General features: G+C 30.1%; 1 protein-coding gene across 8 annotated transcripts; it reads left to right on the top strand.

Moving 5' to 3' along the window:
• The first annotated feature begins 95 nt into the window (after positions 1–95).
• Positions 96–26755, top strand: LOC122498457 (regulator of G-protein signaling 17). 8 transcript variants are annotated; one of them, XM_043606185.1, is made up of 7 exons: positions 96–652; positions 1197–1570; positions 15870–16147; positions 19787–19798; positions 20844–21228; positions 24839–25119; positions 25197–26755. In XM_043606185.1, the coding sequence occupies exons 2-6, from the start codon at positions 1562–1564 to the stop codon at positions 25085–25087; spliced, it is 933 nt and encodes a 310-aa protein (XP_043462120.1). In that variant the 5' UTR covers positions 96–652; positions 1197–1561; the 3' UTR covers positions 25088–25119; positions 25197–26755. The 8 variants fall into 8 exon arrangements, with proteins under 8 accessions (XP_043462120.1, XP_043462119.1, XP_043462118.1 ...); XM_043606184.1 differs by having other exon boundaries at positions 1175–1570; XM_043606183.1 differs by having other exon boundaries at positions 96–1100.
• Positions 26756–27736: the final 981 nt, after the last annotated feature.

Genomic DNA, 27736 nt, shown 5'->3' with positions numbered 1-27736 from the left:
TTATATTTATATATATATATATATACATTTATTGTATCCCAGGGAGGTAATGGTCCTCTCTACACATTTATCTCTCTCTTTCTCTCTAATACACAAAATAGCGAACTCTAAACCGCAGGCGTGAACGTGCGTGGACATGCGACCTTCGTGAAACGGCGCCGTTGTATATCGGGACGCCCCGCGTCGGCGTCGCCGAGACGTTCACGATAGAAGGCAGCACCACCATCACAAGCAGTGGTGGCCAGGCATTATCAGCAACCGCCATATTGACTGAACTCTGGGTGGCCCACCACGGCACCGTGTCTCACATTTTGAGACATCCGCGAAGAATTGTCTCAAAATTCGCGTGTTAATAAAACCTCTCCCCACTCAAAAAAAAAGAAAACAAAAAAAAACCACCAACCTCCCCTCAAAAAAAGGAAAACAATCCCTCCCCCCTCCCCAAGTAATTTCCAAAAAGAAATCCTCAACACTCTTTTTTTAAAAAAAATCTAGTGTCCAGTGCTCAAATTTAAAAAAAATCTGTTTTTTTTCAAAATAGTGTATTAATTTTGTCTTTTTTCAAAAAGACAAAAAAAAAAACGAACAAAAAAATGAAAATTGGGGGAGGGGGGTTGTAAACAAGTGAAGTGTGAAATTCACAAGATGTGAGGTAAAAGTGTTATTTTCGATTCGGAAGTTTAAGAAAGAAATTTTTAATTTTATTTTTTAAAAAAGGCGAGGGGAAAAAAAGGAAAGATTTTTCGAAAAAAAAAGTGGGGTACATGTCGTTGCGCTCGTGACCCCGGGATTTCCTCGAAAGAGAAGCACCCTTCTAGCACGACGGCAGCGTCGCGACGTTGGTCTCCCTTCGTTCCGTGGTCGCCAATCAATAACGAGCAGTCTTGTCTCTCTCTCTCTCTTTCTCTCTTATTCGGAATTCTCTCTCTCTCTCTCTCTTCCTATCCCTTTCCCTCTCACTTCCTCTCCTATCTCTTTCTCTCTTATCCCATCTCTCAAACCAGGCTCTCACCACCGCATCCACTACACTAGCACCCCGAGGCTGTGGAATAAAAAACTGGACTTCCGGAAAATTTTTAGTAACCTTTCAAAAAAAAAATGTTCGTGTGACTAAATTTCAATATTTGTGAAAAGAGATAGAGAGAGAGAGAAGAGTATTTGTGATTATAATTAGGACATGGACCAATTATGCGCAGGACTGGAATTCAGAATCTGAGGTTTGGAATTTCATCTTTGGGAATTATTGTTGACGAGCGGGTGTGCAGTGAAAAACGCGAGGTGGCGTAGTGTAAAAACGTGGGGTAGGCGTTGAGGGGGGTGAAAAGGGAGCATGAGGGCTTCGGGCGAGGCCCGATTAGGTGGTCCAGCAGGACCAGGCTGAGGATCATCATCACCACCATCACCTGAAAAAGAAGCTGCAGACAAAATTTTGATTATATTTCATTGAGGAACCCTCACATTATTTTTCCATTCGTGGGGGGCCTCAGTGTATATAGATATATAGAAATTAAATACAGACGCACGCGGGCAGCGAGCTGGACTCGCTCCTAGCGCATGGAACATGATAGAGGTAAGATGGTCTTGGCCCCATTTTTCGTTTACAATATCTTCTCAACCCCACCGCCTGACCCACTCCAAGTAGGACGTAATGTTACTGGAATATTGGGGCAAAATAGAAATATTCGCCTCAGTATATGAGAAAACCTAAGAATTAAAAGAGTTTACATCTTAAGCCTAAGATTATTAAAGAGTAAGCCCACTTTAAAATTTTCAATAGGTGGTCATAACTTTAGGAATAAAGATAAATACTCATAAACTTGCTCTCATGCACACTAAAAAAAAAGTTTTACTTTTAGCCTGTTTTCGAGGCTGAATTTAAGGTGTAAACGGAGTCAGCCCCATTAAACAAGGACAGACTTATGTGAAATACATGGGCTGAATTTAAGGTGTAAACGGAGTCAGACTTTTTTTTTCCTGTGTGGCTAAACATCATTTAAGAATGGTTCTAACGTAAACGATTTTAGTCAAAAAATGGACTGAAAGTATAAAACTGTTTAGAAAAACCAAAATTATTATAAAGTATAAGCCTACTTTAAAATTTTGAAACTATAGGTTAAGTCACAACTTTAGGACTTAAAATAAATAGTTTTAGGCTCGCTCTAATGGCTAAAATTCATTCAAGAACACAGAAAAGAACAAAGTCTGAAACCGTTTACATATCTTAAAACCAAAATTTTTGAAAAGTAACATATTTTTAAACTTAAAACTGAAATAGGTTTATGTTAGGACTTTAAAATAATACTCTCAAGGCTAAAATTCAGTCAAAAATGTTTCTAATGTAAACGGTTTTAGTTAAAAGTGGACTGAAAGTAAGATTTATTATCTTACGCTTTGATTTAAAATTAGAAAGTTACTTCTAGCCCTTTATGCCTCAAACCCTTTTTGTTAGAAGCATTTATTTTTAACTGAACATCAGACACGAGAGTTTGATTTTAAGACCTGAAGTTGATTTAATTAACTATACTTTTATCACTGCAAAAAGAAACATCTTAAAATACACTGTAGTCACTTTTAAGATAATTAGAAAATCTCATTTTTCGATCATCGTCTAAAAGATGAATGCATTGACTTTTTAGTAATATCTTAGTGCCAGTTTCACCAACTCCGATTAAAAGTTAATCAATGATTAAAGTTATTTTAACCGCCTATGATTGGTCGGTTAAGGATTTAATCAATGATTAACTTTTAATTGGAGTTGGTAAAACTGGCCCTAAGTGTATGATATGCTTTTAATAACTTTTTCGAAACAATTTAGGAGTGACTACCATACTATCTTAAAATAAAATGTCCTATTTTACAGTGTTTTTCTTTGAAAAGTAGGTTACTTTGAAAATCATTTTTGTTTTAAAATCTCTGCAAGAAGAAGCATCTTAAAATATACATTATAATAGTAACTTTTAAGATATTTAAAACAATTAATTTTTTGTATTCCTTTTAAAAGATAAATACATTGACATTTTAGTATTTCTTGGAGCATAAGATATGCTTTTGATAACATTTTCGAAACAATTTAGGAGTGACGACCATAATATGTAAGATGCCTTTTTTCACAGGGTTTTTGTTAAAAAGTAAGCTACCTTAAAAATCTTTTTGGTGTTTTAAAATCACTGTAAAAAAATGTATCTTAAAATACGTTGTAGTCACTTTTAAGATATTTAAAAAAATTCATTTTTTGATCCTCCGTCTCGAAGATCAATGCATTGACTTTTTAGTATATATCTTAGTGTATAAGATGGTTTTGATAACTTTTTTGAAACAATTTAAGAGTGACGACCATGGTATCCTAAAATAAGATGCTTGATTTTACAGTGTAGGCTACAAAGTAGGCTAACTTTAAAATTTATTTTGTAAGTTTTAATATTCAATAATTTAAAGTTTTAAGATCACTATACAAAAAGAAGTATCTTAAAATACATTGTAGGTAGTTACTTTTAAGATATTTGAAATATCTCATTTTTCGATCACCCCATTTTAAAGATAAATGCATTATTTTAAGACGTTTTATGATAACTTTTTCGAAACAACTTAAAAGTGACTACAAAAGAAGCATCTTATTTTAAGATACTATATAGAATATATTTTTATATTAAAAATACTTCGAAGTCATTTTGTTTTTGGTTTCGTTGTTTATGATTTCATTTTATAAATTATTCAAAAAAGCGAAAAATTTCCTTATTTTGTAAATTCAGTCAATTCGATTTTTTTTTTAGGAAAGAGGGAGTTGGGTAATTTAATAACAAATTTAATGTCAATTTATAATCTCAGCAATATGCTGTTAAGTTTCTATTTTACGAATCATAACTGTAATGGAAAAAAAACCGACCATTTATCTTTTAGCATTCTAATAAGTACCTTTTAACTTTTGAAACTAAAGTGACTTTTCGCCCTAGTGAGTAAAGTAGCTTCTTCTATCCCAAGGAAGCAAAATAGTTTCTTACAACACAAGAGTTTGAAAAGATGTCTTTTTACCGAATTAGAAAATTACTTCTTAAAAAAAATTTTTAATGTGGAAAGGTGGATCAAGTTATTTGTTACCATCAGCAGAAAAAACTTTTATAATAATCATTTCTTATTTATAATTAAAAAAAAGAAAAAAATAAATAAATGAAATATTGATGAATTTGAAAGATTGTTTCAATGAAATAGTTTCTCAAGCTTGCAGTAGAGTTTAATCAGCCAACAGATCCACCTGTTGATAAATCTATCTGTTGATTAAGAGTTAATAAGATGCCTTGTACTATGGATATGACCTAGATTAAACTGAATCTACTATTTTAACATCTCCCTTTAATCATCGCAACGTTTATTTATTTATTTTTTTATATTTTTTCTCTCTTTTTTTAATTAAGTAACTCGGCGCTAAGTATGAGAAAGTATATATATTGTATATATAGAACTCGATAAACTCAAGTGTTTCGAATGTTGTTAATGATGGAGTTTATGTTCGAGTTGAATGTATATATATACTTTTAGCGTTTTCTTGAAGAAATTTATTTCACTGATTTTTTTCAATCTTCTAACTTGATGTCGTATATAACTATTTTTAAAACTGGCAGTATTATATAAATTTCCATTAAAATTTTAAAAATGTTAAAATTATAAAAAATTGATGTTGCTTCTTATTTAAAAATAATTAATATAAATGGTAAATTTTTTACTAGAGAGTAAAGTAATTATTTCCATCCCTAAGGAGAAAAAAACGTTTGGGAACTCTAGGGATTAAAGTTACGTTTTTACTCCCTAGTGAATAAAATAACTATTTTCATCAGGGAGCAAAACACTTTCTTGCAACACGAGTGATTAAAGTCCCCCCCTAGTGAGTAAAGTAACTTATTTCCACCCTAGCAGAAAAAAATCTTTTCAGCAGATCTAAGAATAAAATTCATCTTAATATTCACTTTTTAAATAAACTCTACGTTAATTACAATTATACAATTAATTTATACTAAAGAACATATTAACATTGTTATAAAAATAATAAAAATTATACAAATATAACCAGATTTAGAATTCGGTTTCTTTTGTCTATCCAAGAAATTAATACACAAAAAGAATGTTTCAGCATCAAGTTGGTTTTTGACCTCAATCTTTCTTTATTGATCATGAATTATTCTTCGGGGTCTCTCGGGTAAACTGAATAGTTAAAGAAAATCTTTCTCAACAACTTGTTAATCATTTCTTTGATATTTCTCTTTTTTCTTTCGTATAAAAATCTTTTTCTTTTATATATAAATATATATATATACACTGAGAGACCTTTGGGTCAGCAGCAGACTTTCGATAGGCTGCTACTGACCATTTTGGAGGAACGCTACAGGACTATACTTTTGGGTTGCTGCGGTAAAATCTTGGGCGCGTGACAGTCCCAAAGTTGTTCAGCTGCAAACCAAAGACGGCATTCCCACTACTTCGGTGAGCTGCTCACCAACATTTGGGACTGTCACGCGCCCAAGATTTTACCGCAGCGCACCAAAACCATAGTGGAGCTGCTGTCACATACGTTGTTCCGCTACAGTCCCAAAGGTCTCTCAGTGTATATATGTATAATATAAAAAGAAGGAAAAAAGAAGAAAATTTTCTATCCAATTAAAAAAATTTCATTTTACATAAAATGCTGAATATCACGGTTGATTTTTTCGAGCTGCTTGAGAAATATTTGCAAAGAGCTTTTTATTAATTTCAAGGAAAAAAAAATTGAAATTCTTTTCATAATATGTAGACTTGAAAAAGATTCGTTTCAATGTTAAAAAGGAAATTTTCTCTTTACATCTGGTCATTTCGAGTTTTTTTCTTCATCCTCCACTCTTTTCTTTTTTTTTTTTAAACGAAACCTGAACAAACACACTCTGAACAAGTTGATTCACCTGTTGATCATTTTAGTCACAAGTAACTTGTTTTATTTTCTTGATGCTAGTAAGTGAACTTTTTAGTGTTTAAAATCAAAGAAAGAAAAAAATTACTTTTTTTCGTTTTTTTTGACGCATTAAAAAAAGGCCAATTTTGTAAATTTTTCTATTTTTCAAAGAACTTTTTACTTTGCAATTTTTTTTCGTTCTCAGTTTTTTTATGCAACTTTTTTTGTTAAATTTTAATTCTATGAATCTTTTATTTTGCTTCATATACGTATAGATATATATGAGTACATATATATAGTAAGCTTTCAGTGACCTATATAGTAAATTACTCTTTCCCTTGAGAGACTCACTCGCACTGACCAGCTTAAAAAGTTTTCTCCAGGCACATACCGCACAAGTAAACATACATGTCCTCCTATTGTTAACAAATTTTGCAAATTGTCCCCCGTTTGATCTCGAGTAAAACTAGTAAAATTTAACTTTACATAAAGAGATAATTTTTCCACTAAACTTTTTTTTAACTAAATAATTAATTTTCTTGTCCTCGATACAAAATATGTGGATAATATTTTTAAAGTTATAGAATACTGAACAATTAAACTGATAAATTAACTCAAATGCTAATTTTAATCATAATCTTAGTTGCAAACATGTTTCTTATTAATAAGCTTATATATTGTTAAAAATTAATAATTTCATATCAAAATATCAGTGACTGAGCCAAAAACTAATATAATATTTCTACTAAAGTTTTTTGAAAAATGTCTGTTAAATTCAATTTTGTAGTTGAATTTACCTTAAGGTTAGTCAAAATGAACGCTATAGTCTATATTTCTAAACTTACAAATTTTTTTAGCTACTTTTCAATTACCAGTTAGTTGAGAATTTTAAATAATTTTAATTACTCTCTTATAATTTTTATCACTATTTTTTTAATAAATTTCATAACTTTTTAATAAATAATCTACTCTTTAATAAATTTAATTGTTCTGTAAATTATTTTTTCTACTTTAAACAACAAAAAAAACCATTTTTATTAAGGAAGAATCCGACAAACAATCCGAACAAAAGTTAGTCCAATGTCATAATTTCGTATTTAAAAAAAAGTTAAATTAAATTTTAAATTCCTTTAGGTAGAAGCGTAAGGAATTTAATTTTCTACATTTTGAACATTTTAAAGTTATATTTGAATAAAAATTATAATTTTTTGTCAATAATAAATGACTTAAGTAACATAACTTAAAATTTAACAAATGTTTCTTATTGACAGAAAATTGTAATTCTTATTCAAATGCAACTTTTAATCGTTTTAATTCAAAATTAAATTCTTCGCCTTTCCACCAAGACGAATTTAAAATTTAATTTGTGTTTTTCTTTTGAATAGACCAACCAAGATGTTATTAATAATAATTAGCTATTTTCTATTTTACGATTTATCTTTATTAAATACACTTTTTTCACTGCTGCACACTTTCTAACCTCAAATTTGTCTACTCGAAATTTTTGCATCGTATGACAATCGACATACATGCCAACGTCATGCCAATGAAGTATCGAATGACCCGTGTAGAAATTTCGCTATGGCCCGGATCAGGGACTGATCGGGCCTTCCATATTAGGGAATGAAACACACGGCCCGATATGGCCCTGATCAGGAAATCCACATTTGATCGTCGCTCCGATCTGGCCCAGGTCGGGCCGTGTGTTTCATTCCCTAATATGGCCACACCGAAAAAAATAAAATCTCAAAGTGAGAAGAAAATTCCGCTTAACAATTATTTTTACACTTTATTTTTAATATGCGAATATTCATTTACAAAAAAGAGGAATTTTTGTTTATATTTAAAAGTTTTTTTACTAAAAGATGGATTTTAACCTTTCTTCTTTGTTTGAAATTATTCCTCTCAAATTGAAACAAATTTATACTAGAAAGAAGATTTTTAAGCTGTTTTTTGTTTTTCTGAACGCACCTTCAAACTGCTTAAAAAGTGACATTTAATGGAAAATGTAAAAGAGGAAAAACCTCTCAATTAGAAATGAAAACTTTAGTGCCCATATATAAGAGGAAAAAATGCTGCAAAAGAAGAGGAATAGTCTGAATTGAAATTATTTTTTTTTCGGTGCATAATAGGGATATTTCTACACGGGGAGTTATTGACTTTGTACAGTGCTTTGGTTTCTCTTTTCCAAATCGTTGTTTCAACCTAAAAAATAAAAAAAAACATTACACGGAAAGAAAATTATATTAAATTTTGTAAAAGTGCTTCTCAATTTAGGGAAAAAATGCGACAAGGCGAAATTTTAGTATCAAAAATACTAAACAGTCAAAGGAATAATATGAAATTTAGTATAATAATATCAAATATCAAGAATTTTAATCTAACTTTACTAAATTTCAAATTATTTCTTTAACTGTTTAGTATTTTTTATACCAAAATTTCGGTTTGGTGCACTTTTTCCCTAAACTGTAAAAACTTTTACAAAATATATATGATATGTGTTAATATATGTAATAAATTTTCTCTCCGTGTAGTAGGGTATAGTGACACCAGTGAAAGAACATTTAAGGAAATGTATACTTTCGATATTTTTTATTTTTAATTGACATTCTTGAATTTCCTTTTAAACATATGCAATGAATATAATAGCAAAATTTCTAAAGAATTTGAAGCCTATGATACAAATTTTGTAAATATAACATAAAATATCAAATTTTAATCAAATATTGAAAAATGTCCATTTACGAGTTAAAGAATGTTGACCAGGAAAAGAACAGTTGTATTTTCCAGTGAAAGAACAAATCAAATTTATATAATACAGTGTCTAAAAATAAAAAAATTATATGAAAAACGCTACAAATATTCTGAAACAATTTTACAACTTACTATTACTAATATTTTCCTAATTACGCAACCAGAAATATTACACCCAATATCATATATGTGACCGGGTCTGAGAAAAGGGACCTACTTACCAAAAAATCGATTTTTTTATGATAGATTCTTATAGTTTAAGGTCCTAGAAAAACAATGCAATCAGTCCCGATTGTTAAAAAAAAATTTTTGCAATTGTTTAAACAAATTTTAAAAAAAAGTTTTTTTTTTAAATTTTTTTTATGAAAATATAAGTAATTTTAAGACTAAAATTACTCTTGGTTGTCTAAGTGTCAAGAATATTTCCCCTAAATCTTAAATTGAATGCCTAAACCATTTACAAAAAATTCGACTCAATTCCTCGAAGATGATCCCCAAGTATACCCGTCATCGGCAACCTGATTGTGCAAGTCAAAAAATAACTATGGATTATTGTAGAGTTCAGAATTATTCATTATTGTATCAGTTCTGAACTTGCATAAAAAATTTTAGACCTCTAGGACATCCGGAAGTCTTTTAAATTAATTTTGAAAATTCCATAATTTGACTTTTGCAAAGTAAATTGTTTATAACAATTACAGGGTTGTTTGAACAATTATTTAACCATGAAAATCGGATTCAGCATAAAAAAATACATAAAGAACACTCATCATGGTAATTTAAATGTAAAATGTTTCAAGAAATCTAATTTATTTGGATAGAAAACTTTAAACGCGTTTTTCTCGAAAAGTTGATTTTGGTAAGTAGGTCCCTTTTCTCAGACCCGGTCACATATGCTTTCCTTCCAGTTTGGACAACTTTAAAACATTCTTATTGAAGGCACACCACTATTTTGAAGAAATAAGGAACTAAAAAATATTTTTTTTATAGTGATAAAAGTTATAATTTGTGAAATATCGTAATAAATAATCAATTTGTTCTTTTACTGGTGTCAATTCTTCCATCACTGTTGCAACTACCCTATTCAAAATAACAATATAGACAAAAATTAATATTTAACCTTCAAAATTACTAAAATTTGAGGTTATAATAATTCTGGAGGTTAGAATATTATTTTTTGTCTTTTATCTCTTTTTCCATTAAAAAAACGAAGAAGGAATTTATTTTTTTAGGATTTTCTAATTCTAGGAATAGAGTAGAGATATTCTAACGACAAATTGTTTTAAAAGATAAATATTTACTATTTTAACTAAAATTCACTCACCCTGCAAAGTTCCAAATTTCCTGCTTTCGTCATTCTCTTTGATTAATTTGCTTTAGATCCACATACCAAACTGTCAGTTCCACAAATGCGAAATTTAGACTGCTTAAAGCAGGTAAACATCCTCCCTAATGATGACGCGACTCACTGACACCTAGAGGTATTACAAATACCACAGTAGATGGCGCGCTAAATGTTTCGCCCTCTGCTTTGCAAAGAGCAAATAGAAAGAAAAAGTAAACAAAATACAAAACTTACTTTTTTTCAATTTTTAAATGTAAATATACCTGTTTAGAATTTTTTAAGTAGAAAATTTTTAATATTCTTTTAGTTTCTTAGAGTGAAAAACCTCATCTATATACGTGACGTATAAGAAGTCAATAAAGCACGGACACGTTCTTTTAGAATTTTTATAGAATTCTAAGCAGAAAAAAATTTTCAATTCATCGATCAATGATTTATTGCTTTTCTTTTTCTTTGACTCAATTTTTTTTTCTCTAAGAAAAATATATTAAAACTTTGATTGCCGAGTAGGATAAAAGATAAAAAGGATATTTGTAAAAATTTTAAAAAGATTTAATCTTTTTTAGGTTTATAAAAAACTTTATAGTTCTTTTGTTTATTACATAGTTTTTCCATTAGAAATGTAAGAAAAGTTTTTCTATTTTTTTAATATTTGAATATACAATTTTAAGTTTTTAATGCAATTATTAGTCAAGGCAAAAATTTGAGTCGTTATAATTAGCCCATAATCGTCACTCAAATATGTAAAAATTAGAAATGTAAAGTTTATCATTATGGAAGTGTTATAGCCTAGCGGTTAGTGCGCTAAATGTCAGGTACATAGGTTATGGGTTCGATTCTTCTCAACTGTGAATTTTTTTCTCTCTTTCAACAAAACATGATATACAATTAAATTCTTTTGTATTTATAAATAAATTTAATTTTTTTGCTAACTAATATCCGTAATACTTTGACATTACTGTGTCAAAGTCGTTAATTTCAGTTTGATTAAATTTTAATAAGAGTGTTATTAAAAAAAATATATATGGAAAAAAACGAGGACAAACTTTGTTTTTGTTTTATTGAAATAAAGCTTTGTTTATCTTCGGAGAGAGGTAAAATTTTTACCTGCGCTCATCGAATTTTCATTAAACCACATAAATACGGACAACTATAAATAGCCATGAAGGAGAGTGCGCTAATCGATAGTTTGGTGAACTGAACACATTATTATGCCAACGAACTTTTTTTTGTACATAGTTTGGTGAGCAAAAATAAAAAACACAAAATGAAGAAAAACAAACAAAGCAAATATTTGCAAAGTCAAACTATTCATCATTTGGAGTTTATTTAACTCTGTTCCCAGAAAGAAAACCGTCATGTAAAACTTACTTAACTTGAGTAAACTTTTTACCATACTTGGAAATTTAAAAGAAAATAATTGTAGGGCAAAATCCACTCTTGTAAATAAGTAAATAAAAAATTAATAATAAAAATAATTTAAATGACAATAACGATGATAATAGTAATAATAATAATAATATGGAAATAATAGTAACAATAAAATACAAATAATAAATTAAATATTAATATAATGTAATTAATAAGGTAGAGTGGGGTGAAAAAGCCATTTGAGTTTTATTTAAAAACTATTAATCCGATTTATCAGCTGTTTAGAATATAAATACTATTAGGTAATACGCAACTTTTGAATCTAGTTTGAATGTTGTACATAGATTAATATTGTTTTATTGTAATTTTAATTTTTTGTTGCTTTTTTGAAAACATTTTGGTGAACTTTTTAAACATATTACAATCTGATTAAGTGAACGAATAATAAAAGTAAATGTTTGTACATAAAGAGAAAAGTATACCGAAAACGTATACAATGTTAATTTTTGGAAATTGAACTGAATTAAAAATTTATTTTTGCTTTTTTAATAACTGGTCTTGGGTGTAAAAAAGCCAGGGCAAAAAATTCATTGAATATTTTGTGAAATTCACTTGTTTTCTATTTAAACTAACCTTCTTATTTTACAAAATTTCTCGTGTTTATTTAATAAAATTAATTAAACACGACGAAAAAGTAGTTCAAAGTGCATTAAAAAAATAAACAATGAATAAACGGTTGCAACGAAATATGTTATCTGTGGTAAAACTTAAAGAGAACTTCTAAAAAAGGAACGAAAAATTGGCAGTGCAAATTGAAAACAGGTAAACTTAATATAATTTTCAATTTTGCTTGCTAAAAACTCTTTCATAATTATTAAAATATTTTTCAAATAAGACTATTTATGTCACTCGATGTCATATAAATAAAGGAAAACTATAAAAATACCTAAATTGATAACATGTTTTGCAAAAATCGTAGGGTGACTTTTTCACCCCACCAGGTGGTACAAAAAAGCCACTTACAGTGCTTTCGTAAAACTCTTATAACTTAGTCCTTTCATGAGATAAAAAATATTTCCGTCAAGAATTTTCAAGCTTAATAACTAAACTTTCAATAACAATTGGAAATTTGAGAAAAAAATTTTAAATACAGATTTTACAGTATCAAAAGTATAAAAATGTGGCTTTTTTACCCCACTCTACCCTAATAAAAAAAATGTTATTGATAAGAATAATAAAAGAAAACTAATAAAGTAGTAAAAAAAAAATTAAAATAAAAAAGGAATAATAAAAAGTTCAATCAGCGTATTTTTAGATGAGCAGAAAAAAACAAACATTTAGTTTCTATATAAAAATTGGAAGCGATATACTTAAAAGCATTTTTACGCAAAACGTATAAACTTTATTTTTAATATTTTCAGTTTGTCGATACGTTATTACGTATAAATATAGATTACAGTGTACATATGTATTTTTAATTGAGAAATTTCTATTAGTTTTGGTAATTTTATTACTATTTACGTTTATCCTACTAATAGTCAATAAATAAAATATTTTTCTTTTTTCTTTTCTAATTGTGCGTTATTTCGTGAGAAATATAATATTGAAATAAAAGGAAAAATAATTATAGGGTGTGAAATTAATCCGAATTATTTTTCTAACTTAAAAGTATAAATATAAGGTGGATTTCAATTTTTTTCTTTTTGTAGATTATAAAATTGGATACTGATTAATCACTGAAATTAATTTCTTTTATTCGCAAATTCTTTAAGTACTATTTAAAATTCCACCGGTATTTAATATTTCTTAGATCACTCGATTTCCTCAGCGGATTTTGTTTACTTTTGCTCGGAATAGTTCGTCTTACTCAAAATGCACCGATCTAGTAAAATATAGCTGTGGGGTCATCAAGTAACTATTCACATTTAGAAAATAGAATAATTGTACCAATAAAATATTAGTACGATATAATAATTTCTAAATTCGATTAGTTTTCTGATTGTTGGAATTTTTTCTCTTCCATTATTTTACGGATTTATCTTTATTAACACAAACTTTTTCCACTGCTGCACACTTTCTAACCTCCAATTTTTCTATTCGAAATTCTTGCATTGTATGACAATTGAAGGGCTACATAAAATAAGGGGACGAACGCGTGGTTGAAAGGGATAATATCAGTCAGGTAGCAGTGAGCGGCTCAAGGCTTGTCACTGCTACCCGACTGGTAATATCCCTTCCAAGCCTCGCGTTCGTCCCCTTATTTTATGTAGCCCTTCAATTGACATACATGCCAACGCCATGCCAATGAAGTATAGAATGACATTAACCTTTAAAGTGCTAAGTGTTGAAAAATCACGCTCAGTGCTAACCCCGGTCTGTCAGACCGCTATTCCCTTTTGACAGTTTTTTAGTCATTTATAATTTTTAAAAGACAACTATTATAAATATTTTTTACTTTTTAACAAAAAAAGTCATTTCTGTATTATGCATTTATTTATTTTATTTATTTTATAAATGCAGTCTATGAGAACTGTCAGTAGAACTAGTAGCTGCGCGTCAAGTTGCGCAGACGTCACTCATGGGGATATACTGGAATATACTTTCACTTAAAGCTAACCCCGGTCTCACAGACCGCTATACTTCAAATATTTATTTATATTACAAAATTTAACGAATAAAAATTTTTGAAAAAGTTGTCTCCTAACAGATTTTCATAAAATATGAAGCTACTAAAAAGTTCAAGTTCTTATTATACTTTGAAAAAAAGTTACAAGCAAAGAAAATTTTAATAGCGGTCTGTCAGACAGGCATAGCACTTTAAAGGTTAAGTTTGTAGAGTCTTCCTTTTCGACATCGTTTCAATCTCAAAAATAAAAAATATCATCAGGATTGAAAATGACAAAATATAGATAAAAATTAATATTTAAGCCTCAAAGTTACTAAATTTTTAGGTTAGATATACATATTTGTTTATGTTCTCATTAACTGAAAGTATTATTAAAGTTAATAATTCTGATGGATATCAAATATTAATTTTTATCTTTTATCTAATTTTCCAATAAAAAACGAGCAAGGAATTTATTTATTTTAGAATTTCCAATTCTAGGAATAGAGTAGAGATATTCTAACGACAAATTGTTTTAAAAGATAAATATTTACTATTTTAACTAAAATTCACTCACCCTGCAAAGTTCCAAATTTCCTGCTTTCGTCATTCTCTTTGACTAATTTGCCTTAGATCCACATACCAAACTGTCAGTTCCACAAATGTGAAATTTAGACTGCTTAAAGCAGGTAAACATTCTCCCTAATGATGACGCGACTCACTGACACCTATAGTGTTATCAGAAATACCTCGATAGATGGCGCGCTAAATAATTGTACACACCATTAAAATAATAGTACGATATAATTTCTAAATGTTAATCGTTTTCTGATTGTTGGAATTTTTTCTCTTCCATTATATTACGATTTATCTTTATTACAACACACTTTTCATTGCTGCGTACTTTCTAACCTCAAAATTTGTCTTGTTTACTTTTGCTCAGAATATTAGTTCGTTTCACCCTAAAATGCGCCGATTCAGTAAAGTACTGCTTGAAGAAATATGTAACATATTTAAAAAAAACTTTAATCTATTACAGTAAAACAATAGTAAACAAATAAATTACAACAATTTTTCAAAATTAAATTTATAAACTAAACTGAGAACCACTGACATTGTTCAGTTTACATTTAACTTCCTAGTTTTGCCCTCTTTTCCTTTTGGACTAAAATATAAACAACTCGCACGAGTGAACAAATAATATGTCTGGAGGGTAAGAACTCGTCCGATGCAGTTAAATGTAAACACTAACAGTGGTTGGCAACCGTCTGCAAACAATTCTCCGTTCTTTTTTTCTTTTTTAATTTTTTTTCTCCCCCTTTTTTTTATAATGTAATTAAATCTCTCAAGGCAAAAACTTTCCTCTACTATCGCATAGTATAACAAAAACAAATATCTCGTTAATTTAATTTTCAGCTGAAATCAAAATTTTGCATTTGTAATTCAATTTTTCCATGAGAGAAATAGGGGAAAAAAAATGTTGCTTTTTTGTAATTATAATTTTTCTTTTGAATATTATTTTTCCAAAGGAAAAAATTTATCATAAAATTCTACCTTTACATTTTTTTTAAATTGAAAATAATTTTAAATATTACGCTAATTAGAATTTTTTATGTTGGATCCTAATTGTAAAAATTCTCCTAGAAAAATCTGCTTTTTGATATTTTCAAAAAATAATTTTGTGATTTTTTAAAAGTAGTGCTAATTTAATGTAAGGATCCTTTTATTAGTGACTGTTTTAAGTGGGTTCCTATTTTAAGGATGCTCTAGAATATTTTAACGTACTTAATTTACGTTTAACGTACTTTAATTTTTCTAAAAATATTTTTTAACATTTTGTTTAGTAAGCAGTGTGTGTAATTTGTCAAAACTTTGTGCAGATGTCGAGTGGAATTGGTGCAACTGCAATGGGGATTGGCGTTAGTCACGGCGCTGGTGAAGGTGTCACAGCTGGGGGATGTCGTCTGAGGGCCCAAAGTCAAGCCTCAGGTTCGGTAGCGCAACAATCGTCGCAGCAGCAGCAACAGTCGCAACTGCAGCAACAACAGGGAGGAGGACAGCAGCAATCGCAACCTCAGCGTCAGGCTCAGGGATTGATGGCTCGCTCTAAGAAGGACAACTGTTGCCTTTGTTGGTGTTGCTGTTGCAGTTGCTCGTGGTATTACCGTTCTTCATTTCTTCTATTAGTGTTTTGTGTCTCAAATGTTTTGTTAGCTTCTACCTTAAGACTTTTGTTTTACGCTTTAGTGAAGCCTTCCTGTAATTCTATTTATCCCTTGGCATACATCATCTTTTCTAACTTTGTCCGTTAGTGAAACCACTTTCCTTTATTGCCTTTTGATGATTTGGGCATTATATGATGATGAGTGCTTCTGTTCTTAGTGACCGTCAGGCTTTTAGCTTCGTAGGTAAGGATCCTGGGGATTCCCCTAAAATTTAGGTGGACAATTGTCATTCTACTGAATTACCCTTAGGACTTTAATTTCGCAACTGAGGATTCTTGGGATTTTGCACAATTTGGATAGACAATTAGTCATTTTACAGAATTACCGTCAAGCTTTTAACTTCCTAGGAAATCTCCTGGGATTTCGTAGAATTTGGTTAGAACAGTAAACATCCTGCGGAATTACTGTCAGACTTTTAATTTTGTATTTGAAGATGCCTAAGATTCCATAGTGTTTACTGAAGCATCCTATTGAATTACCGTCTGGATTTTAACTTCGTAAGTTAAGATTTCTCGGGGTTTTTAGATGACTAATGATCCTACGAAATTACCAGCAGGATTTAAACAGTGCAGATAAAGATCCCTAGAGATTCCGTGATGTCTCCTAAGGAAATTAGTCATCCTACCGAATTACCATCTGGCTCTTAACTTCCTAGGTAAAGATTCTTAAGATTCCGCAGCGTCTTCTAAGGCAAATGACTAATTCTATGACCAATTAGTCATCCTACTGAATTATCCCCTGAGTTTTAAGTTTGTAGGTCGTTATCCTTATAATTCTACAGGGTTTTTAAGATGACTAGTAATCTTACGGAATTACCATCAGCCTTTAAAGATTGTAGGCAGATCCCTAAGGATTCCACAACATCTTCTAAGGAAATTAGTTATCCTACCGAATTACCATCTGGCTCTTAACTTCCTAGGTAAAGATTCTTAAGATTCCGCAGCGTCTTCTAAAGCAAATGACTAATTCTATGACCAATTAGTCATCCTACCGAATTATCGTCTAAGTTTTAACTTCGTAGGTCGTGATTCTTATAATTCCACAGGGTTAGGTGGAATACAGTGTAGGTATAGATCCCTGAAGATTCCGCAATCGTGCCAAATTACCGTCTGGCTTTTAACTTCGTAGGTGTAGATCCTTAACATTCCGTAGCGTCACCTAAATCAACTGATTAATTATGTGACTAATTGGTCATCCTATAGAATTACCGTCTGGGTTTTAACTTTGTAGGTCAAGATCCTTACGATTCCACAGGGTTTTTAGGACTATTAGTAATCTTACGGGAATTATCGTTAGGCTTTAAATATTATAGGTAAAGATCACTAAGAAAATTAGTCATCCTGACGAATTACCGTCTGACGTTAAACTACGAAAATACAGATCCTTATAAATCCACAGGGTTTTTTTTTAAACAATTGTAGTTATTCTACCGAATGACCGTCTGGCTTTTAACTTCGTAGATGAAGATTCTTACGATTTCACAATTCGTGCTAAGGCAAATAGTCATCTTATAAAAATACCGGCAGGCTTTAAACTTCGTGAGTAAAGATCCTTAGAGTTTCGCAGCATTTGCTGAGGCAATCAATCATCCTATGTAGTTAACGTAAGACTTCGAACTTCGTATTTGAAGATCTCTAGGATTCCACATTGTTTGCCAAATAATTCGTCATCTTCAGAATTACCGTCGAGTTTTTAACTTCGTATGTAAATATCCCTTGGACTCCATTTATATAACTGCACCTTACCCATACTTCCAACCGCTTTGGTTGGAACCTCCCCTTCTCGGAATGATAAATGTCAAACATTAAGAATTGTGAAATTTATATTTATTTACTCTTCAATAAACTAATTGTCAAGTTTTATAAAACTTTATCCTCCTTTTCCTCACTCTGTATATCTTTTGATATTTTTATGCAACACCCCCATTCTCTTCGATCCCTTCTGTCATTCTTTCTCCCTCACGCTTTTTCTATTTCAAATTCTCATTTTTTCTCTCTCTCCCACTCTCTTTCTTTCTCTCGTTCGCGTATGACATATTATATTCTCTCTCATGGCATCACTCAACTTCTCTCTTTTTTCCCAACCCGCTCATCCCCATTCCTCTTCTCACCCTATATAACCCCACCCAACGCTCTCGAACTATCGACCTCGCTTGCGCCGCTCTGCACTCGCTTTTACTACGTGAAACGTCCTATTGAATTCGTAGAAAAGTCACGTCAAATGAATTCTTATTCAATTCCGGTGTATTCCATCGAGGAGACCTAGTTGCAATAGTAGTCTATTAAAAAAAAGAGAGAAGATAAAAAAATAATTCTAAAAGCATCCTATATACTCTATAAGCGAATCTCTTAAGTTTCATGAGTTGAATTTGTTACGCTTAAACTGGTCCTGAATTCATGGATAGGAATGTAGGACACTCCAGGGATTTTCCGTTTTTTATTACTAACCAATTTGTGTCATTTTCCTTTCTGAAAAAAATTAAATTCTAAAAAAAAATATTCCATTCTTGTTACAAAAAAAATAATTTTTCTTTTCATGTGAAAAGGAAATTTTTATTTTACAATCTATATAGGCAAAATTGTTTTATTATATGGTAGGAAAAAATACTGTGTGAGAGTATATATATATACAGTAAGAAGATTGCAATCTTTTAACGCATGTAATTTCTAAAAGAGTGTGCAATTTACTGTTCACATACAGACACAAACTCACGGGTGCTTTTCTTTAGTATGTTAACGATTTTCCAGTATACAATTGGGATCTCTTCCATTTGTTTCTTGAAATGTGGAACACTGAATCTCTATATCAGACACATTTTGTTACACAGTTCAATTCAATAGAGAATGAGGATGATTGCAATTCACACACACACACACACACACACACACATATATATATATATATATTTTAATGCGCCTAAAAAAGAATTTTTTTATACAACAAAATGAATTATTTATTATTACTTTTTAGTATTAAAGTATTGATTCTTTATTCAGAATTATTTATTTCATCTTTTAATGTAATTTCATCTCGATGGTAATATTTCAAAAAAGAAATCAAAAATATTACTACGATCTCTTTTTATACTTTACATGGTCCTATTCTATCAATTTAGAAGAGTGCCGTCGAATCCGAATTCGCCCCTGGATTAATCGATTATCTTTTTTCGAATCGTTTATCTCTGCAACCCTAAAGTCTGTATGGCGTGTATTTATGACCTATTTACCATCGGAGATACAAATGTATGCACAATCTTTCATAAATATATAAATACACACATATTAATCTTAAATACAAATCAATTATAGAAAGAGAAAATTAATTTGAAGGAAAAAAAATTAATATTAAATAGAAGTTATTAAATTTTCGAAATTAGAAAAAATCTTCTCTCTGGTGATATATTAGGGTACAATTGATATATTGATTAACAATTATTGTTACATTATGATAATTATTTCCATAGATATTGTAATAATTATTTTTAATTAATATTTTGCATTAACTATTATTATAATTATTATATATGCATATGCAAACCTATATCTGTTCTTTTTTCTGTTTCATGCCGCTAGCAGGAATGAATGGTGAGCAGGACAGTGTATTGCTCGTTGCTTGTTTATATGCTGCTATCGTATTTTATATACATTTGGAAAACGCTGTCGTGCGCATAACACGTGTTTCCCCCACTGAAACCTACTACACTCATCCCGCAACTCCTACCACTTTCATCCCAGAAATTATGTAGAGATTCGATTTTTAGTTTTGGTCGACTAGACGTTCTGTCGTCGATCATATTTTTCCCCTCTGAATCAAATATACATACATTTGTATTTTTTCATGTCTTTTTCAGCTTTTCATGGAATTTTCTTTAGTTATAAAAATATCTAGGAGTTTTTTTTTACTCTAATTCTGTTGAGAGTAATTTGAAAACCATCGGGTTGTCACCATGGTGTAAGAGTTGGTTCCTTTCTGTTACATGTCTTCTTTACTTGTGACGTCCTTTTCCTTTTGTTCTACTAATTATAATGAGCGTCACCAACCCTCTCTACATCCCCCCTTCTCCATTCTGCGTAACCAATCACAGTTATCGTCACTCCTACTTCACGGGTTCAAGAACCAATCACTGGACGATGCTCCCCTCTCTTTTTTACCTCAATCCTTAATAGTTGACAACGCTTTGTTGATTTCAAATACAAACACAGAATGTTTTCCAATAGAAAATTGTTTAACAAAAATTTATTTGTTGAATCCAATTTTGTGAATGTGTTCCTACGCAATGGAACTCGCTTATCAAATTTTCCCAGAACTCACCCTTCCTTAATACAATTCTCATACAACGTGTACCCTTTTAACGTGAAATCCGTTGCTGACCTTAATCTCCCATTGGCGAAGGATATGTCTTCGGATTAATCCAAAGCATAATCTCATCGCGAGAATTTGGTTGACTCTAGTCGGCGCTTTTACAAAAAAAGGAATAATCACCCGGAAAAAAATCATTCTACAGTTAGAGTACATTTTATTCGTAGAAAACTACTAAATAGTGAACCAATAGAAACTAAAACTAAATTCGAAAAATTGTTTCCCTTCAAAATAGAATTGTTATTAATGATAATTTTTATTATTCGACAGTTTGGCGGCAGTTGGCAGTGGAAATGGAGCCGGTGGTGGTGAGCAGGGTAAAAAGAAAGCCAACAATGGCGATCATGGAATTTCCGGTGATCCAAGTAGTACAAGTACGGGAAATAAGCATGATGGATTGGATGGTATTGACGTTGATGGCGAGTACTGCAATTTAGATGAAATTCGATCGTGGGGTTCGTCATTTGATAAGCTTATGAGGAGTTCAGGTGGTAGAAGACTCTTCCGTGAATTTCTTCTCAGCGAATATAGCGAGGAAAATATCGCCTTTTGGCTCGCATGCGAGCAGCTCAAACGCGAGACCAATTCCGAGAGAATCGAAGAAAAGGCCCGCTTAATATACGAGGACTACATATCGATACTCTCCGCGAAGGAAGTAAGTTGACCCTTTTTATTTCAAGTAGAAGAAGTAAATAATTATTTCAAATAAGATGTTCATAAAAACTTGAAAAAGACAAAATAATCAAGAACCTCCAATTCAGTTCTTAAACAAAAACTGGTTTTTTGAAAATACTTGCTAAAATCCTTTTGAGTAACTAAACGCTCTTCAGATGACTTAGTTTCTTTTAGATGACAATTCTTTTTGATGACCTAATTCTGTTTAGATGACTTAATTCCTTCACATGTAATTTCTTTTAGATGACATCATTCCCTTTAAATAAGAAAAACCCGTCGAGATGAAAAATTTCCCTTTAGAGTTGTCATCTAAGTCGTAAGTTATTGCCCGAGCCTTTAAGTCTATTTGCAGAATAGTCAGTTTACCTAGAAACCTGTCCTTCTCGAAATGTCCAGGATTTCCTCCATCGATAGGTTGCTAATCCGCTCTGGGTCAATAGGAGCTTGACCTCGGCTAAAGTGTCTGACTCCTGCAAACGTTAGGAATTTGCATAAAATTCAACTCCATAACTTACCACTGACCATACTAACACATCAAATAATCAAATGCTCTTTCTCTGGACATTCCTAAAGATTTTTTCTCTTCTCCCTACACCTGACCTATTACCTTCCCTGCACTTTCCACTTTTTCATTGACATTCATCCGGTTCTCTCCTTTTTATTGAATACGAATACCCCAGATAGCAGGACACATCCACTTCTCTTATTTCTTTCTCTTCCTTCTCCTATCCTAAATCTTAATATCATTGTTTGAATTTTATCATCCGGAGGGAATTCGGTCATCTGGAAGGAATTCAGCAAGAATTGTAGTAAACGAAGATTTTACAAGATGGTAATTACCTTAAGTACCTTACCTTCTTTAGTAAAATCTTCGTTATCAGATTTTCTTTTTCAGATTTTCATGAAACTTTTTGAATTTATATTACGTCACCAACACCAGAAAATGAATTCTTACCATCTTTCTCTTGTCTTGCGCGGAAAAGTTTTCGGGAGAGCTTCTCTATTTGCTATATAGTGACGCTTGCACCACTTTGGCTGTTGAGAGAAATTTTGCTCCCTATGGGAAATTAGCGCTAGGAACAAATTTTCCGTGATGATTACCGCTCTTCGAGATTAGCCATCAGCAGATTAGAAATAATTGGACTTAATAGGCAATCATCTTTTGTATACCGTGTCAGAAGTCTTTACCTAACTCTTCCTCTCTATCTATATACTTTCTCCCTCGTATCCTCAATTCCTTAAATCTCCTAATCAATTCCTCTTCCACTTTCCACCCAGAGGAACTTTCTATTTTTCCCTCTCATTTGATGTAAGAGTGTCAGTTTTCTCCAGTTTCCAGGACATTTTATTAGGGATAGTAATGTAGCAGACGAATTAGCAAAAAATGGGACTCCAAAGTCGTCTTTGGGAATTCGAGAAGATTCTAACTTAACTTTGTGACTTAATCAAGATACTATGATGATAAAATGCTTAAGTAAATCTTGATGCTTTTGTGATAATGAAGATTCTCAACCCTCTGCCTATACACACTTGACCGTTATCGACAACAACTGACAATTCGGTTGAAAATTTGATTCATAAAGGCTAGAATGGGGATAAGTCAGTGTAGGCAGAGGGTTGAGATACTAGTAATTCTTGATGCTTTAAGATAATTACGATTCTTGGTGCTTCAAGTTAATTATGACTTTTGATAATTTAGGAATCACATATATGATTGTTGACGCCTAAAGATAATGATGATTTTTGATAATTTGGGTAGCATCTGATTGTTGCTGCTTTTAGATAATGATGATTCTTGATTTTGTAGGCACCCTCTCATAATTATTAGAAGACTATGAATAAAAAATTTCTGATTTCTTTACTAACTGCACTAAGAAGTATTAAACCCCCCTTTCTTAAGTTCATCAAATTGCAAGACTTGGTCTTTCACCTCTGCCTCACTATATATTCTTTTTCTAAGTTTCCATTTTTTGTAGCATTATTTTGCTTCCCCTAATTAGAGACTGGCACTTTACATTTCTAGTTCTCCTTACAAAAAACTTAACTCAGGTTTTGTCGACATAAAAATTCCTGGCCCAGAGAAAGTAAATTATTCCACAAATTGCGCACAAATTTATTTTTGATTATTTCTTTAAATTTTCGTAAATTATAAAAGTGTAATCGAACTTTTAGTAAGTAAGTCCAAATCAGTTATAAAAGTACGTGTAATCGAACTTTTAGTAAGTAAGTCCAAATCAGTCTTGTATCAGTCGTGCCTGGTCGCTTGTATTTCTAAAGTGTTTGTCTGAAACTTTTTTATCTTTAAATTGATTTCTACTTACAAAGTTTAATCCAGAAAATTAATTTTCACCTGACGGATAAATTTGTCCATTTAAATTTACTTTTTTTTTTTGTTAAAAGCATGAAATTTTGATTGACATAAAGAATTTATATTCTATTCAAAAAGCCACATTTTTTCTAATTTGCTACCAAGATAATTATTTAAAAAAAGAAACAGATTGTTGCAAGACGATTAAAAATTAATTTGATCTAGAGTCTATAGAAAGGGTTTTTCAAAACATAATTAAAGATATTCATAAAAATCTGAAAAAGACAAAAATAAATTAAAAGTGGTATAAATAAGAAGAATAATATAAAAAAGTAATATAGCAAAGTAATAAAAAGCAAAACGAAAAAGTAAGGAAAAGAATAAAAAACGAGAGAAAGGAATGAAAATATTTTTTTTTTTATAAAAAGTGTATGAATGTTAAAATATAACTGAAATTAAAAAAAACTTAAAATTGAGTTAAAAGTTGATAAGTTCGAGATTCAAAGTACTGTCAGGTTTGACACACATTCGCAAACAAGAACGATAATGGAATTGAAGAAGAATGCCCTAAAAGCATGATGTTCCAATGTGCACTCTTGTGCCTCTTCTCTACTTCTTCTAACACTACGTATATATGTACATAGGGACAAAAAAAAGTGAAATTCGATTTTGCCTAGATGGCTCTACTCTAATGCATACATATTTTTTCTTATACTAAAAAAAATATTTATTTACTTTTATCTTAAAATGAAAAAATATTTAATTTTTCTTCATAATAAAAAAGGTTTTTTCATTTTTTCTTATAATTATCATAATATTAATTTTTTATCTTTCTCACATTTTCAAGAAGTTTCTTTTATAATTAAACTATTTATTTTTTGTCTTTTCAGATTTTTAAAAAAAATCTTTTTTATAATTGAAATATTTATTTTTTTGTCTTTTCAGTTTTTCAAGAAATATCTTTTTTATAATTAAAAATATATTTATTTTGTTTTCATTTCAATTTTTCAAGAAGTAGATACCTTTTTATAATAAAAAACATTTTTTTTTGTCTTTTCAGTTTCTCAAAAATACCTTTTTATAATTAAAAACATTTTTTTTTGTCTTTTCAGTTTTTCAAGAAATACCTTTTATTACAATTTAAAAGAATTATTTATTGTCTTTTTCAGATTTTTATAAATTTCTTTTTTCTGGAATGGTTTTTTTAATATTTTAAAGATACTGTAAAACAATGTTAAGTATTTTTTTAAAATTTTCTAATTATCTAAATTTTTCCTTCTAGGTGAGTTTGGATTCGCGGGTGCGCGAAATCGTGAACCGTAATATGGTGGAGCCAACGCCTCAAACGTTCGACGAGGCACAACTACAAATTTACACTCTGATGCATCGTGACTCTTATCCACGTTTCGTCAACAGTGAAATTTACAGGCGAACAGCGAGACTCGGCAGCGGGCCACCCAGTCCAACGGGAACCGAGCAAGAACACACAAACGTCACCGGGAAGTCAAAGTCAAAAAAATCGACGACGTAATCTTGCTCGTCCAAGAGAGAAAAAGAAATTTGGTAAATTACCTTCTACTAATTTAAAAAAAAAAAAAAAAGAAAAACGTTTTATTAAAAAAAAATATTTTCTTCTCCAGAAATCAAGGTGCTTGTGATTATCGTCGCTGCCGTCGCGTCGATTCCGCACACGAAATTGTTGGAGTCGTCTCGAAAAATAAAATAAAAAAAAATAGGTTAACAATGGTCTTCCAAGCGAAGCCACGGGGCCATGAAATAAAATAAAAGAAAAACAAATCACGTTATGAAAAAAAGAAATACTAAACACGCTGCGACTAATAGTGAAAATATTTATTAAAGAAAATAAATATCCAAATAATTACGGACTTGGAATTTAAAATAAAAAATTTATCGAAAAAAGCGTTAGGAAAAACAATTTGCAGTCCCGGGGATATGCGTCGTCATATTTATTTTATATTCTAGAATATGAAAATTGTCTGCGATTAGAGAAAGGACGAGTTTCGTTTCTCGACCAATTACAGTGAGCGTCACTCCCACTCCTCAGCGTTGGGAACCAATCACAGTGAGCGTCACTCCCACTCCTTCGTCTCGGGAACCAATCACAGCGAGCGTCACCCCCTCTCCTTTGCCTAGTGTACCAATCACCACACGTCACCCCCACTCCTCCGTTCCACAGAACCAATCACCGCAAATCATTTCTCACATATCCTCTCAATTTGAAACGAAACTGGTTTTATTCTTTATTCGTTAATATTTCAACGCGTCATTTTATTTCCTATTTTCCTTTGCGGAGAAGTTTGCATGAGTCGACTAAGTTTCTGATTATAAATATCGAAATATGACCACTTTTTTTTAAGGTGGTGATTTAAAAAATAATTCCTAGACATGAAATTAAAAAAAAAGAAGCTGAAGATACCAATGATAAATGTAGATACTGTTTTTTCAATCCTTGTTCACTTTTCTATAAGGATTTTTTATGTGTAAAAAAATTGTTAAATCAGAAGGAATTTCCTTGAACTGCTTAAAATTTAGCAGTTGCTTTAAGTAAAAATAAATATATAGTAAAAAAATGTACAAGGAAAGAGAAGGAATTTTTACCCCTCTTTCTGTATAAGCTATAGATTATTTATTTATTAGTTTTAATACCTAGTCGCTTTATTCTAAAAAATAGAATAATGTAAAATAATACATTTTTTTCCATGGAAAAAAATCTATTAAAGTAGTTAGCGAACTAGCGTCAATAATTCTTATTCTGCGATTATACAGTGAAGAACGATACGACGCTAGTTCTGCTTATTTATTATTTCAAAAAATTAATTTATTTATTATATAATTAGCAATAAAATTTTTCAAATTTGAAAATTTTAAGACACTTTGAGATTAAATAATTAAAATAAAGTTGAAAATCTGCTACAAATCTTTGTATTTACAATACAATAAAATAAGAATGTATTTGCGATAAAAAAATGTGTTCGAGCTAATTAATAAGTTACTGGATATTAAGCAAAAAAAAAAAACTGTGTACAGTTAGTCGAGTCGATCGAACAGCTTTGTTGGTCTGAAAAATTGACAAAAAGAAAAATATTCGTCAAAGATTTTTTTTAAAACTGGTTATAAACTGTATTAAAATTAAGCAGTTTATTTTTCATGAAAGTAAAAGTATATAAAAAAATTATTTTTTTTGTGAGACTTCAAATAGTTTTTAAAAATTAAATACTTATGAATATTTAATTAGTATGTATTTATAAATATTTATTTATTTAACATTTCTAAATATTTTTTTAAGTGTTTTAAATATTTATAATCATTTCCAACTATTTACAAATGTTTTTGAGTATTTATGAACATTTCTAAATATTTCTAAAGGTTTTTAAATATTTCTAAACATTTCTAAATATTTATAAATATTTCTAAACATTTCTAATTATGTTCTCCAAATGATTAAATAATTAAAAAAAGATTTTCGGTTTCAAAATTAATTTTTGTTTCCAAGTAAATACTAACTGTTAAAATCTACTATTACTTTAAATAAAAAACTTATTTATTTTAAGTAATGAATTTGTTTGTTGTAATTAGAGAATTTATTTAAAATATAAAATTTGTTTATTTCAATTAAAAAATTTATTTTAATTAAAGAATTTATTAATTTTTGACATTAAATTAAAATTAAAACTTTAATTGAAAATTCTATTTATTAAGTTTAAAAAAAAGTCTATTATTTACTATAATTAGAAGAATTATTTATTACAATTTGGATTTAAAAATGTTTTATCACATTTAATTGAAGAGCAATTTGTTAATTTAAAAAAAATTATTAATATTGTGTAAATTCCGAGAATATTATAAAAATTTGATAAAATAAAAATCAAGTTTTTGGTTGACCAAAGAAAAAAATATTTTATCAATGTTGTACGGATGCGTCGTATAAAAAAAAATTCAATGTAAGTTATACCGTTACAATTTTATTAATTAAGAATATTATAACACTATACCTTTTCTCTGTGATATCGCATAATGTGAAATAGTCGTTAATCGGTGTGATACTTCTTGAAAATAGAAAAAAGAAAAAAAAACGAAAGAAGACAAGAGTGGAATGTGACGATCTCAGGTTACTAACATTTTTTTTATTTTTGTTACCCTGTTTTTACTATTTTATCCC

Source organism: Leptopilina heterotoma, unplaced genomic scaffold (genome assembly GCF_015476425.1).
Source record: "Leptopilina heterotoma isolate Lh14 unplaced genomic scaffold, ASM1547642v1 Lhet_15, whole genome shotgun sequence".
Lineage (NCBI taxonomy): Eukaryota > Metazoa > Arthropoda > Insecta > Hymenoptera > Figitidae > Leptopilina > Leptopilina heterotoma.
This window is presented reverse-complemented; position numbering and strand designations above follow the sequence as displayed.

Bases quoted from the DNA above. Each gene is read 5' to 3' on its own strand.
- LOC122498457 (XM_043606185.1), top strand. The intron at 21,229-24,838 runs GTAAGTTGACCC...TTTTCCTTCTAG, and splicing joins CGATACTCTCCGCGAAGGAA to GTGAGTTTGGATTCGCGGGT.